Source organism: Engraulis encrasicolus, chromosome 14 (assembly GCF_034702125.1).
Source record: "Engraulis encrasicolus isolate BLACKSEA-1 chromosome 14, IST_EnEncr_1.0, whole genome shotgun sequence".
NCBI classification, from domain to species: domain Eukaryota; kingdom Metazoa; phylum Chordata; class Actinopteri; order Clupeiformes; family Engraulidae; genus Engraulis; species Engraulis encrasicolus.
Genome location: NC_085870.1, coordinates 20905559 through 20918058, shown reverse-complemented (window position 1 = coordinate 20918058; position 12500 = coordinate 20905559). Strand labels below are relative to the sequence as shown.

Below are 12500 nucleotides of genomic sequence, written 5' to 3'. Positions count from 1 at the left end.
GGGGGCTGCAGTCTTGAATACCCAAATGCTCCGTTCAGCACCAAATGTCAAAATTGTAATGAGAACATCTCTACTTCACCCCAGAAGTCACACAAAACAGGGCTTAATGCCTAAAACAGAGAACCACCACTTTAATATCGCCATATCGCCCACCCCTACCTGGGAGGCGGGGCTGATGAAGCGCGGCCGCGCGGCGCCCTTCACCCCGCCGAAGATGCGCGCGATGCGGTTGGTCTTGGTGAGCAGCGCCGAGTAGCAGACGGCGAACGACGTGCCCAGGCCGAGCCGCCGCAGCGCGCACACGGCCGCCGAGGGCTTGGCGATGTAGATGAAGGTCATGCCGTAGCACAGCCACACGCCCAGCAGCAAGATGTAGGACAGCTCGCGGCCGGACGCCTTCACCACCGGGGTGTCGTTGTGGCGCACAAACACCCCGGCCACCGCCACGGTGCACAGCATGCCCAGGCAGGCGATGGTGACCGGCCCGATGGCCCAGCCGTCTGACCAGTGGATGTACTCCTCCGGCAGCTCGAAGCAGCCCGTCAGGTTGGCCAGGGGCCACTCGCCGAAGCCGCAGTCCTGGCAGGTGAACTCGTCCAGCAGGTACTGGTGCGCCTGGCACGGGATGCAGATCCAGCAGCAGACGTCGCCCGGCTGCATGCTCTTGGCCTCGTTGGGCTGGCAGGGGTCGCTGCACTGGGAGGTGGGCACGGCGGCGTTGGGCCAGGGCACCAGGGTGGTGTTGAGGGTCAGGACCTGCGCCCAGTAGCCCACCTTCTTGTAGACGTACTTGCCCTCCTCCTGGTGGTAGTGGAAGATGTTGTAACGGCCCAGGCTGTCGCCCGTCGGCGTGAAGCGCACCACGTTCTCCGTCTCGGAGGGCAGGAAGGGAGCTGTGAGGAGCGGAGGAACGGGGAGTCAGTAAACGGGGTGGGGGGTGGACAGAGAGAGGAGTTAGGAAAGATGAGGCACATACGTACTAGTACAATGTTACTATTGAACAAAATGAGTTACAGCGACTCTAGGGTCAAAGGAATGAACATGTCAGCAATTGTGAGCTGTTATTCACAAACCAGGGGACATTAGGGAGTACTTGGGGGGCGTTGGGGGGGGGGTGTCAGTTGCTAATGGGGGGAATCACTCTATTTCATTGTTTTAATACTAAGTGTTGAAGGCTTATGATGAGGTCAAGGTGGTGTTGTGAGGCTTATGATGAGATCAAGGGGGTGTTGTGAGCAGTGGTGTAGTCTACTTTTTTGTGGTGTATACTGTATATTTGAGCATTTTTTGAGGTGTGTATACTGTATACATTTGTGCTATTCTAAATAATGGATCAATCAATTTTACGGTGGGTATACTGAAGTCCCTGAAATTTTGAGGTGGGTATACTGCATATACCTGCGGTCTACATAGACTACACCACTGGTTGTGAGGCTTATGATGAGGTCAAAGGGGTATTGTGAGGCTTATAATGAGGTCAAGGGGGTGTTTGCCCTAAAAAGGTTGAGAAAAGGTTCAGAACCATTGATCTAAGCGCCTGCCTGCCTGAGGTACAGTAAATTCCAGGCAACCAAGGTTCTTTTGGAACGTAAAAAATGCATAAGAAGTCCAGTTGCCTCCACTGTATGACATTGCAGCCAGATAAAGATAAAAAATACAAGTTCCCCTGCAGCCTTTGTAAGTTTACTCAACTCGAGACTTAACTCAACTCGAGACTTTTCCAACTTGAGGCAGCAAAGCAACTTGCTTTTTTTTACATCTAACAGGCTGGAAGGGTGAATTGAATAATGAATAGAGATATTGAATATTGAATACTGACAGTAACAGGGGCTGAGGAGCTGAGGAGCTGAGAAACAGAGGATTAGGAAAGTAGCGGTAGATCACCTTTAAAATTACAACAGTGATCTGATCTCCTACCACCAGACAATAGTCTTAAAAACTCAATATTGTGTTCATCTCCTTTTACTCAAGGATAGGGAAACGGCAAATGTCTGACATTCAAATGAACTCTTTCCTTGTCAGAAGCTGTCCAAATAGCACTATGAATGCTTCACATATGAAACAACAGCTCAGCAAAATAATGAGTGAGAGCTTCAAAGCACAGTAAACATTAGTCTCCAAGGTCTGGGTATGATTAGAAACAACTTGCAGAGTGTAGTGGAAAGTGCGCACATCCAGCAAAAAAGCATCAGCAGGTGCCAAATCAAAAAAACTGTCACATTTAGGAGCGGGAAAGGATCTGCACACTGCTTGCAAAAGACTTAATTTATTAGGAGCAACGTTTTGATCATAGATCGAATCTATGATCGAAACGTTGCTCCTAATAAATCAAGTTCAACTTCATTATATTGCAAATGTAATTTCTAAGATTTCTTTACAAAACATGTCATATTTCATGTAAAACTGCATAACATTTAATTCAGTAACTCACAGTGAATTTGGTATATGTATGTATGGAACTATATATAATGTAATGTTGTAGAAGTTGCCTTAAGGCGAAGAAACGAGCCGCACAACTTCTCACATTAAGACTCGGTGAGTCGCGTTTAATAACTTAACTTAACTGACTAAAAACATGGCGCCGCGCATGACAGAAAAAGCCGGCAATATCAAACGTCATCGGAACACTTAAAGGGACCGCAACAATAACAGGTATCACACAACATAACATTTAACCGAACATATAGTACGTGAATTATGTCATTGGTGAGAGCACCACACATGCCCCCCCAGAATTCACACTATCAGAAACCTGAGAGAGAGAGAGAGAGAGAGAGAGAGAGAGAGAGAGAGAGACGAGAGAGAGAGACAGGAGAGAGAGAGAGAGAGAGAGAGGAAAAACAAAAAATTGGTTATCAACGGCGTGGGGGACGAATCAAACGTCCAGTGCGGCTCCTCCGAATGAGAGAGAGAAGGCGGAACCGCCCCCTCGGTGGCTGTCTGCAAGGCACCCCTGCGGCGTGGCCGAGTGGCAGGAGGAACGAGAAGAGGGGACCTAGTCCGAGGTCGTCCCCGTTTCGGGGGTTTCGCTAGCTCAACAGGCCGGGCCAGATCTAGGGTGGGCAGGTTTAAGGCGGTCACTGATACACACTCCTGCCTGCCTCCAATGTCTACCACAAAGTGCTTGTCCCCCGTTTCCACAACGCGGAAAGGGCCCTCGTAAGGCGGACGGAGAGGTCCGCGGTGGCTATCCACTCGGATAAAAACATAGTCAGCAGACTGAAGGCCGCTGGGGACGTGAGAGTTCGGTAAACAGTGGCGGGAGGTAGGAAGTGGAGCAAACAGCCTGGCATTGTCCAACAGGGTGGATCGCTGGAGTGTGGCTGACCAAGGGCTCGTGGTGTTGGGGACAAACTCCCCGGGGACCCGTAGCGGCTGGCCATAGACCAGTTCTGCGGAGGAGGCCTGGAGGTCTTCCTTAGGTGCAGTCCTGATGCCCAGCATGACCCATGGGAGCCTGTCAGCCCAGGAACAGTCCTTCAGGCTAGAACGCAGGCTAGAACGCAGGGAGGCCTTCATCGACCTATGGAAACGTTCACAGAGGCCATTACTCTGGGGATGGTAGGCTGTGGTGCGGTGGAGTTTAACCCCCAAGCTCCCTGCGACAGCGTTCCAAAGCTCAGAGGTAAACTGAGCGCCTCGGTCTGATGAAAATGTCCGATGGGGTGCCAAAAGAACGTGACACCCAGGTGCCGATAAATGCCCGTGCCACATCAGCTGATGTTGTTGATGACAGTGGAACAGCCTCAGCCCACCTTGTGGTCCTGTCGACCATCGTGAGCACGTGAGTGTAACCTAGCGAGGGTGGAAGTGGGCCAACTAGGTCGATGTTGACGTGGTCGAAACGTCGTTCTGGCACCTGAAACTGTTCCAGTGGCGCTTTGGTTGTGGCGGTTTGTACTTTGCCACGCTGGCACCCCATGCAGGTGCGCGCCCAGCCTCTCACGTCCTTTTTCAGGTCCGCGGCCACACAAACTTGGCTGACACAACTTGACTGAGGCCTTGGTTCCTGGGTGTGAGAGGCCATGGATGGTGTCAAAAAACAGGCTGCTTCCACTTCGCAGGTACCACAGGCCTAGGAGAGCCCAAGGAGATGTCACAGAGCAGAGTAGTGCCAGCCTCGTCGAATGTCACATCTGTAGCTGTAGTCCAGTAGCAGACGAACGGAGAGCCTGCACTCCCGGGTCCGCGGCCTGCTCTGCTGCCATGCGCTGTAGTCCAGGCCGAGGTGGACCGCCGCTTCAAGAGCACGGGAGAGGCAGTCAGCAACAGGGTTGTGCTTGCCAGAGAGGTGTTGTAATGTCCGTGGTGAACTCGGAGATGTAAGTGAGCTGCCGCTGTTGTCTGCCAGACCATGGCTGAGTGACTTTGGACATGGCGAAAGTCAGTGGCTTGTGATCCACAAAGACAGTGAACTGGCGTCCCTCCAGCAGTGAACGAAAGTGTCGGATGGCCAGGTACACGCTAAGTAGCTCCCGGTCGAAAGTGCTATACTTCCGTTCACTGGGACGCAACTGCCTGCTGAAAAAAGCGAGAGGCTGCCAAGCGTCACCCACCCATTGCTCGAAAACCGCACCGACAGCGTAGTCGGAGGCGTCTGTGGTCAGTGCGATCGGGACGGAGGAGGCGGGATGGGCCAACATGGCGGCCTTAGCCAGGGCTGATTTAGCGTCCGCAAAAGCCTTGTCTCTCTCCGGGCTCCAGTCCACAGTGTGTTTAGGCTTGCCGCCTTTCAGAGCCTCATACAAGGGTCGCATGGTTTGGGCGGCCCTGGGGAGAAAACGGTGGTAAAAGTTCACCATGCCCAGGAACTCCTGTAATGCTTGATGGTGACTGGGCGTGGGAAAGCGGTGATGGCCTCCACTTTCGACGGAAGAGGAACGATCCCGTCCTTCGTGACTCTGTGCCCCAGAAAGTCTATGGTGGGGCAGGCCGAACTCGCACTTTGGCCGGATTGATGATGAGCCCGTGCTCGGTAAGCCGCTCAAACAGAGTGCGAAGGTGCGAAAGGTGCTCTGACGGAGATGTGCTGGCCACGAGGATGTCGTCAAGGTACACAAAAACAAAAGGCAGATCCCGTAACACAGAGTCCATGAGCCGTTGGAAAGTTTGAGCAGCGTTTTTGAGCCCGAATGGTGTGCGCAGGAACTCAAACAAACCGAATGGCGTGATCACAGCTGTTTTTGGGATGTCGAGAGGGTGTACGGGCACCTGATGGTATCCTCTGATCAAGTCCACTTTGGAAAAAATGACCTTGCCAGCCAGGTGTGCTGAAAAATCCTGGATGTGGGGCACTGGGTAGCGGTCGGGCGTTGTCGCGTCGTTGAGCCGTCGGTAGTCCCCGCAAGGATAGGGAACTTCAAGACTCCTCATTTCTAAAAGAATTAAAGGAGACATTTTTCTCTGTGCTGGTTTCGAGCTTGTTTATATTAAGTGGATACTTGTTACTGATCTTTGGCCAATTATCCAAAACGTGTTTTTATCCCCTGGAGTATCTTTGTCAATATGTAATGATCAAAAATAAGAATACATATCCTCCTCATTCTGCAGGATAAAACTCCTGACAATCAACTTTCTGTCAAACGGCTGGCTTTAATTGTGGGCCTATCCATGTGTTAGGAAGATTATATAAAGTTTTACACGCAAACACCATTGATTTCCTTCACTTCAGCTGACAGTGAGTGGGAGACTAAGTGCCAACACAGACAGAGCAGATTACAGTAAACCACAGGAGAAAAAATACTTTTTAACAGTCTAGACAGCCGAGACTCCCACCATTGAGCCCTATTGACTTCAACACGCTTCTCTGTCCTATCGTTTTGTTCATACACACATCTATTTTCAGCTGAGAGCATTCCAACAAACATGCACTCATCTGGTTATCAATAGAGGCAAAGGGGTCAGTTGTCCCAGGCCCAGGGAGAAGGGGGCCCCAGAATTGGGTTCTCTTTACATTGTATATTTTGGGTGGGGGGCGCTTACAGATGGCTTTGTCCCGGGCCCGGCTAAAGCGGTACAACACTTGCAGTGTGATATTGCAAATTATGTAAAGAGTATGTACGTAATATCACACTACTGGTTTTGTAACTACATAGATGATCTGTAAGAGCTCTTCTACATCTACTTCAAACAACTCTGATTATATTCTCATATCCTCCAAACATATTCCCTGTCTGCATCCTAAAGGCACACAGCACAGTGCCTCCCACCCTTCCCTACCCTACCCTACCCTTCCCAACCCACAGCTACATCTGTGAATGTCACCCAAGTGCAACGCAAGGAAGGGGAGACTCATCTGGCAAACAGCCAGCGAGGTCTTTAGGCGACACATGCTCTTAAGATAGACCAGGTCTGATGAATCTCCCAGCAGCAGTGGGCTACAGGGTTCAGGAGGTGTTGGAGTAGATCCGTCACGGAGCACGGAAACACCACAGCACTGCACAGAAACTGATAATTAACGCTCTTCCTATGCAAATGCAGCAGGGAAGTCAACAGGAGGGGACAAATGGGGCAGTTGTTCCGGGCCCAGGGTGAGAGGGTTGCCCCAGAATTGGATCCTCAATACATTGTATGTATTGGGTGGAGGGGCCTACTCAAATGACTTTGGCCCGGCCAAAGCTGTCCTATAAGCAGCCCTGAAATGCAGAATTTGCAAACCTCAGTCCCACCCCAAATGAATCACACCCCCGTCAGTGCTGTGCCATCTCTGTGTGAACTCTTTAAGTCGTTGCGGAAAGTGTGTTGTACGCTCCTAATAATAGCTTTTTAACTAACATGCATGTTGACACATACAGCAGTGTGGAAAAAGGTATGAGGTTTTGGTTCAGTTCTCATTTGAATTACAAGCATAGAAAAACGTTGTTGCCTCTTCAAACAATTATTTTGAGTCTTGTGCAGCATCATTTAAACATTTTATCTTTTAATTGTATGATTATGCCATTCTATCTCATAATTAAGACTAATTATGACTAGACAGTATTGATTGTCAAGGTTGAGTTCATGGTGTTGAGTGTGTGACGGCCCTGCTGTCATCATTACAGGCTTCCACCGCAACACTGGGTGACTCTTCACTAATGTTTCTTTTCAGGTGCTGTGCTGTTTGGATGACTCCTGTGCAGGCCTTTAAAATGAGCTCCAGTGCATTCACTCTCTCTCTGTCTCTCTGCCTGTCTGTCTGTCAGTCTGCCTGTGAGAGATAGCCAGGGCCCACGTTGTAGTGGGCTGTAGGCTTGCTGAGGCGACTCTTGATCTCTCTCCCTTTACCTATCTGGGATCTCGGGTTGGGATTGGGAGTTATTGGAAAAATATAAGATCTGTAAGCTGTCTCCCTCTTGTCTTTCCCTTTCTGTGCATGGCACGTGAGCCAGGTTGTGACAAGTGATACAAAAGTGTTGTACTTACATTTTAGAGTAAATGTGAAATATTGCAAGAAGTGCCAAGAGTGCATGCATTTGGAGCTGCATACTTTAAAGAAGAATAGTAGCCTGGAAAACCAGCGCCAACTGCTGGACGGCAAAATGTTTTGCCTAGACATCCAATCCATTTAGGCTGGTTTATCAGGCTAGAAGAATAGCAAAAGCAAACCCAAAGTGTTTGGAAAAAAAACATAAATATATTTTGGGCAGCACCACACAGTGAGGACTCACTGACATTCACTCACAGTCAAACTTGGTCTTCAGGATGAACTCTCGGTAGAAGCGTTTGCCGTTGCCCGGCTTCATGGCGTCGCACAGGCCGGTGGTGTTGGGACAGACGGCCTGGTGCATGTTGTGCAGCGCGTGGGCCATGGCGTACACCGCGTTCACCACAAACATGATCTTGGACTCCTGGTGGAAGCTCTTGTCCCGGAGGCTCCTCAGCGCGCAGCCCGGCTCCGTCAGCTTGCACCTGTAGAATAGAATAGAATAGAATAGAACAGAACAGAACAGAACAGAACAGAATAGAATAAAATAGAATGGAATAAAACAGAACAGAACGAAATAGAATAGAATAGAATAGAATAGAATAGAATAGAATAGAATAGAATAGAATAGAACGGAAAAGAATAGAACGGAAAAGAATAGAATAGAAGAGAATAGAAGAGAAGAGAACAGAAGATAATAGAATAGAATAGAATAGAATAGAATAGAATAGAATAGAATAGAATAGAATAGAATAGAATAGAATAGAACAGAATGCCTTTATTGTCATGACTGTAGAGTCCCCTTTGAGAAACACTAATATATAAGGACATGGTAATGAATGGCTTGGAGAGCCACTCTATACTTGCCTGGCTCCCACACACTGTGTGTATCTGCCTTTCTCTCTATCTCTTTCTCTCTGTCCCTCTGGCTCTTGCTCTCTCAACTAGTTCAAGCTTTGGCTGATATCTCTTTAATTTGACTTTGTATTCATCCTGTTAATTGCTCATGTGCCATGCCATTCAGGTACCCTTAGTAATTAATACAGTGCTCCTGTCCAGATATAACTGCCATTGTCTGATTATTAGGGAAGAATAAGTGGTGTAATAAGTGGTTCTCCTTATCTTTACACACCCAAAGCGGTGCTCCCAGAACTCCCGGAACCAGGGGTTGCGCTTGTTGCCGTGCGGCGTGAGCTTGGTGAAGTAGTCTCCGAACTCGCGTATGGGGAAGGAGGCCAGCTCGATGGTGAAGGCCCCGTCGGCCGTGGCCTCGGTGCCCTTGACCACGCTGTCCTGCGCGCCCCAGCCGTCGCTGGCCACCCACACGAAGGTGGCGTTCATGCGCGACGCCGCCACCAGCAGCTCGCGCGCGTCCTCGCTGCGCATGAAGAGGATGACGACCTTGGCGTTGCCCTTGTGCTGGAGCGAGCGGATGACGTTCTCGTAGCTGAAGCGACTCATCGAGCGGCTGACCTATTGTTTTTTTTAGATACACAGTGCACAGCAATAATGAGTACACCACCCTTGTTGAAAAGTAACATATTGAACAATATTCCAATAAGAACAAAAGTTATTTCCAAAACGATCATAGAGTAAGTGTAATGCAACATCCTTTGAGCTTATGACAGAAAAGTAAGGTCAATAGTACAATTTAAATTACATATTTGTCCCATTTTTGTGAAATTATGCTGGTGCAAAAGTGAGTACACCCCTATGTTAAACTCTCTTATGGTGTCTGAGAAGGGGCCGTGTTGGCTCGAAACATCTCAGAATTGAAAGGGATTAAAAGGGAGGTCATCGGCATATCATCCTTGCCTTACATTGAACTTTTACATTTTGAGTCTGCACCTTGCTAAACTAGATGCGTGATTTGAATAAATTCCGTATAGAGAGTATCAGGATCTGCTTCAGTGGTCACAGTACATTTTGACAAGCATGTTTCATTTGGTGAAATTCAGCTTCCTACTGTTTATGGCATCCACACAGCCCCAAGCCGTGCCACTCCCACTACCATGCTTGACTTAAAGCATGGGGCACTTTTCTTTGTGAAAATTGCTTTTTACCACCACACATGCTTGACACCTTCTAAAGCCAATTGTTTAGCTTGGTGTTATTAGATCTCAGGACATGGTTACGGTAACCCATATCCTTTGTTTGTTTGACTTTGATGAGACCATGATAAACAAATTTGCATTAAATGGTGTCAAGCATGTGTAGTGGTAAAACGTGATTTGTACAAAGAAAACCTCATACTGACATTAAAAATTGCATTCTGGTCAAAGGTAGTCAGAAATTGACGCGTTGGCTATGACACACTGTAGCAACAGCTAGCTGGGCTGACCTTGAAAGAGGTGGTCTGACCTTGACAGAGGTGGCGATGCAGATCTGAAGGGCGCGTGCCTCCTGCTGGAAGGCGTCGATGCCCGTCTCCCCGTAGTCGCCCTCCGACGCCACCGTGGACACGTAGGTCCAGTTGAAGTAGCGCAGGATCTCCGCCATGGCCTTGGCCTGGTAGAAGTCGGGCGGCACGGTGCGCGCAAAGTAGTCGTAGCGAGACTTGTCGCTCAGCTTGGCGCTGGTGGAGGCGTAGCTGATCTGCGGGATCTGGAACAGCCGAAGCAAGTTGGCCACCTATGAGGCGGACAGAGAGAGATAGACACTTACGGTTACTCCAGTGTGTGTGTGTGTGTGTGTGTGTGTGTGTGTGTGTGTGTGTGTGTGTGTGTGTGTGTGTGTGTGTGTGTGTGTGTGTGTGTGTGTGTCTGTCTGTCTGTCTGTCTGTCTATGTTTGTATACTGTACAACATTTCTGTCTAAAAGAGAGTTTTACAAAGGCTGTGTGTGTGTGTGTGTGTGTGTGTGTGTGTGTGTGTGTGTGTGTGTGTGTGTGTGTGTGTGTGTGTGTGTGTGTGTGTGTGTGTGTGTGTGTGTGTGTGTGTGTGTGTGTGTGTGTGTGTGTGTGTGTGTGTGTGTGTGTGTATTTGTAGCTGATTTGCAGAATATGGAACGGCCATCTAGCGCAGGAAGCCAACATGGAGAGAGGGTACGTTTCACCAGAGAGGTGTGTCTGTGTGTGGTGTGTGTTGGTATACAACATTTCTCTCTAAAATGGAATTCATGAATGTATTATGAAAATTGTGTCTATGTATGTGCGTGCATGCGCCTGTATGTGTCCGTATGTGTATCTGTCCACACTGGTATACCACATATGCCAAAGTAGAAACGTGTTTTTTCTCCTCCGTGTACCAGCACAGTAAGTACTTTGCCCAGGAGGAGGACTTTTAGCACTATTACTGTACCACAGCTCTGTGCGTGGGTATTACCGTCTAAAAAAGCACAGCTCTTTATAATACGCCCATTTCCAGCACATATCAGTTACTTGTGAGTAAGTAGTTCTGCTGACGCACAACGCGAGTAATGAATGCAAAAGTTGATCATGTATCTTTAGACTTGATATCTGAGTCAACACCACCGAATCTGACTCAGAGGCAAACGCCCCCTTCTTCTGACCCGACACACACACACACACACACACACACACACACACACACACACACACACACACACACACACACACACACACACACACACACACACACACACACACACACACACAAACACACACACACACACACACACACACACACAAACACACACACACACACACACACACACACACACACACACACACACACACACACACACACACACATGCAAATACATGCAAGTGTACACACACACACACACACACACACACACACACACACACACACACACACACACACACACACACACACACACACACACACACACACACACACACACACACACACACACACACACACACACACTCCCATCACACATCTCCCTGGAGTGGGTCCACTGCTCACATGTACTCGGGCCATGTAGGAGACCGGAGACAGCGCAGAAGCAGCATCACCCATTCCATAAAGAGAAGAGAAGAGAAGAGAAGAGAAGAGAAGAGAAGAGAAGAGAAGAGAAGAGAAGAAAAGAGAAGAAAAGAAAAGAAAAGAAAAGAAAAGAAAAGAAAAGAAAAGAAAAGAAAAGAAAAGAAAAGAAAAGAGAAGAGAAGAGAGACAAAGACAATGATGGTGATGGTGATGGTGATGCTGATGCTGATGGTGGTGGTGATGGTGATGCTGATGGTGGTGGTGGTGCTGATGGTGGTGATGGTGGTGATGGTGGTTGTGGTGGTGGTGGTGGTGGTGGTCGTGGTGATGGAAATGATAGTTGCCCTGAGCAGCAATCTGTTTTTCTGGCAAGCTGTGCAGGAATTCAGCCCCGAGTTTTTTTCCCTCTTTTTTTTCTCTCTCTCCATCTCTTGTCTTTCATCGCTCTTTCTGTGCCTCTTGTCTCCAGGGAAGATGACAAGCGGGGCAAAGGGGTCAGTTGCCCCCAGGCCCAGAGAGAGAGTGGCCAAATTTGGGATTTCATTACATTGGATGCAATTTGACGGTGGGGTGGGCCCTTTCATATGACTTTGCCCTGGACCCCGCGAAAGCTGACAGTGGCCCTGCCTGCCTCCGCAGAGATTCTGACGGCGATCGTGACGCCCACCCCCCTCTCTCTCTCTCTCTCTCTCTCTTCTCCACTTCTTTCCTCTCCATCTCTCCCTCTTCATCCCCCCTCTCTCTACATCTTCCTCTCTCCCACCCTCTTTTATATCTCTCCATCTTCCATCTTCCTTCCTCTCGTTTACATATTCTTGTCTTTATCTCCTTCTTTCTCCATCTTGCCGTCTCTCCATCCCCTCTCTCCCTCTCTCTCTCATCTTTCTCTTCATCTCACTCTCCATCTTCATCCCTCCCTCTGGAGCATCTCTCTCTCTCTCGCTCTCTCTCGCTCTCTCTCCATTTTCCTCTCCTCTTTATTCTTCAACTCCTCCACACTCTGAGAATGTACAACTGCTTTGTGTGTGTGTGTGTGTGTGTGTGTGTGTGTGTGTGTGTGTGTGTGTGTGTGTGTGTGTGTGTGTGTGTGTGTGTGTGTGTGTGTGTGTGTGTGTGTGTGTGTGTGTGTGGACATTGGAACATGGATAGAATACAAGGGACTTTGCTCTATGCAGAGAGACTACTGAC

At 48.9% G+C, this 12500-nt stretch overlaps 1 protein-coding gene across 1 annotated transcript in view; it reads right to left on the bottom strand.

Annotated features, from left to right (window-relative positions):
• The window catches only part of LOC134462999 (metabotropic glutamate receptor 2-like), a 48637-nt gene that overhangs the window by 15098 nt on the left and 21039 nt on the right, over window positions 1-12500 (bottom strand). Inside the window, exons 4-7 of the mRNA XM_063216258.1 lie at window positions 9764-10033; window positions 8535-8875; window positions 7661-7887; window positions 160-893 (exon numbers count right to left, since the gene is read on the bottom strand). Of these exons, the coding sequence (XP_063072328.1) occupies window positions 160-893; window positions 7661-7887; window positions 8535-8875; window positions 9764-10033 (1572 nt within the window). The remainder of the gene's footprint in view (window positions 1-159; window positions 894-7660; window positions 7888-8534; window positions 8876-9763; window positions 10034-12500) is intronic.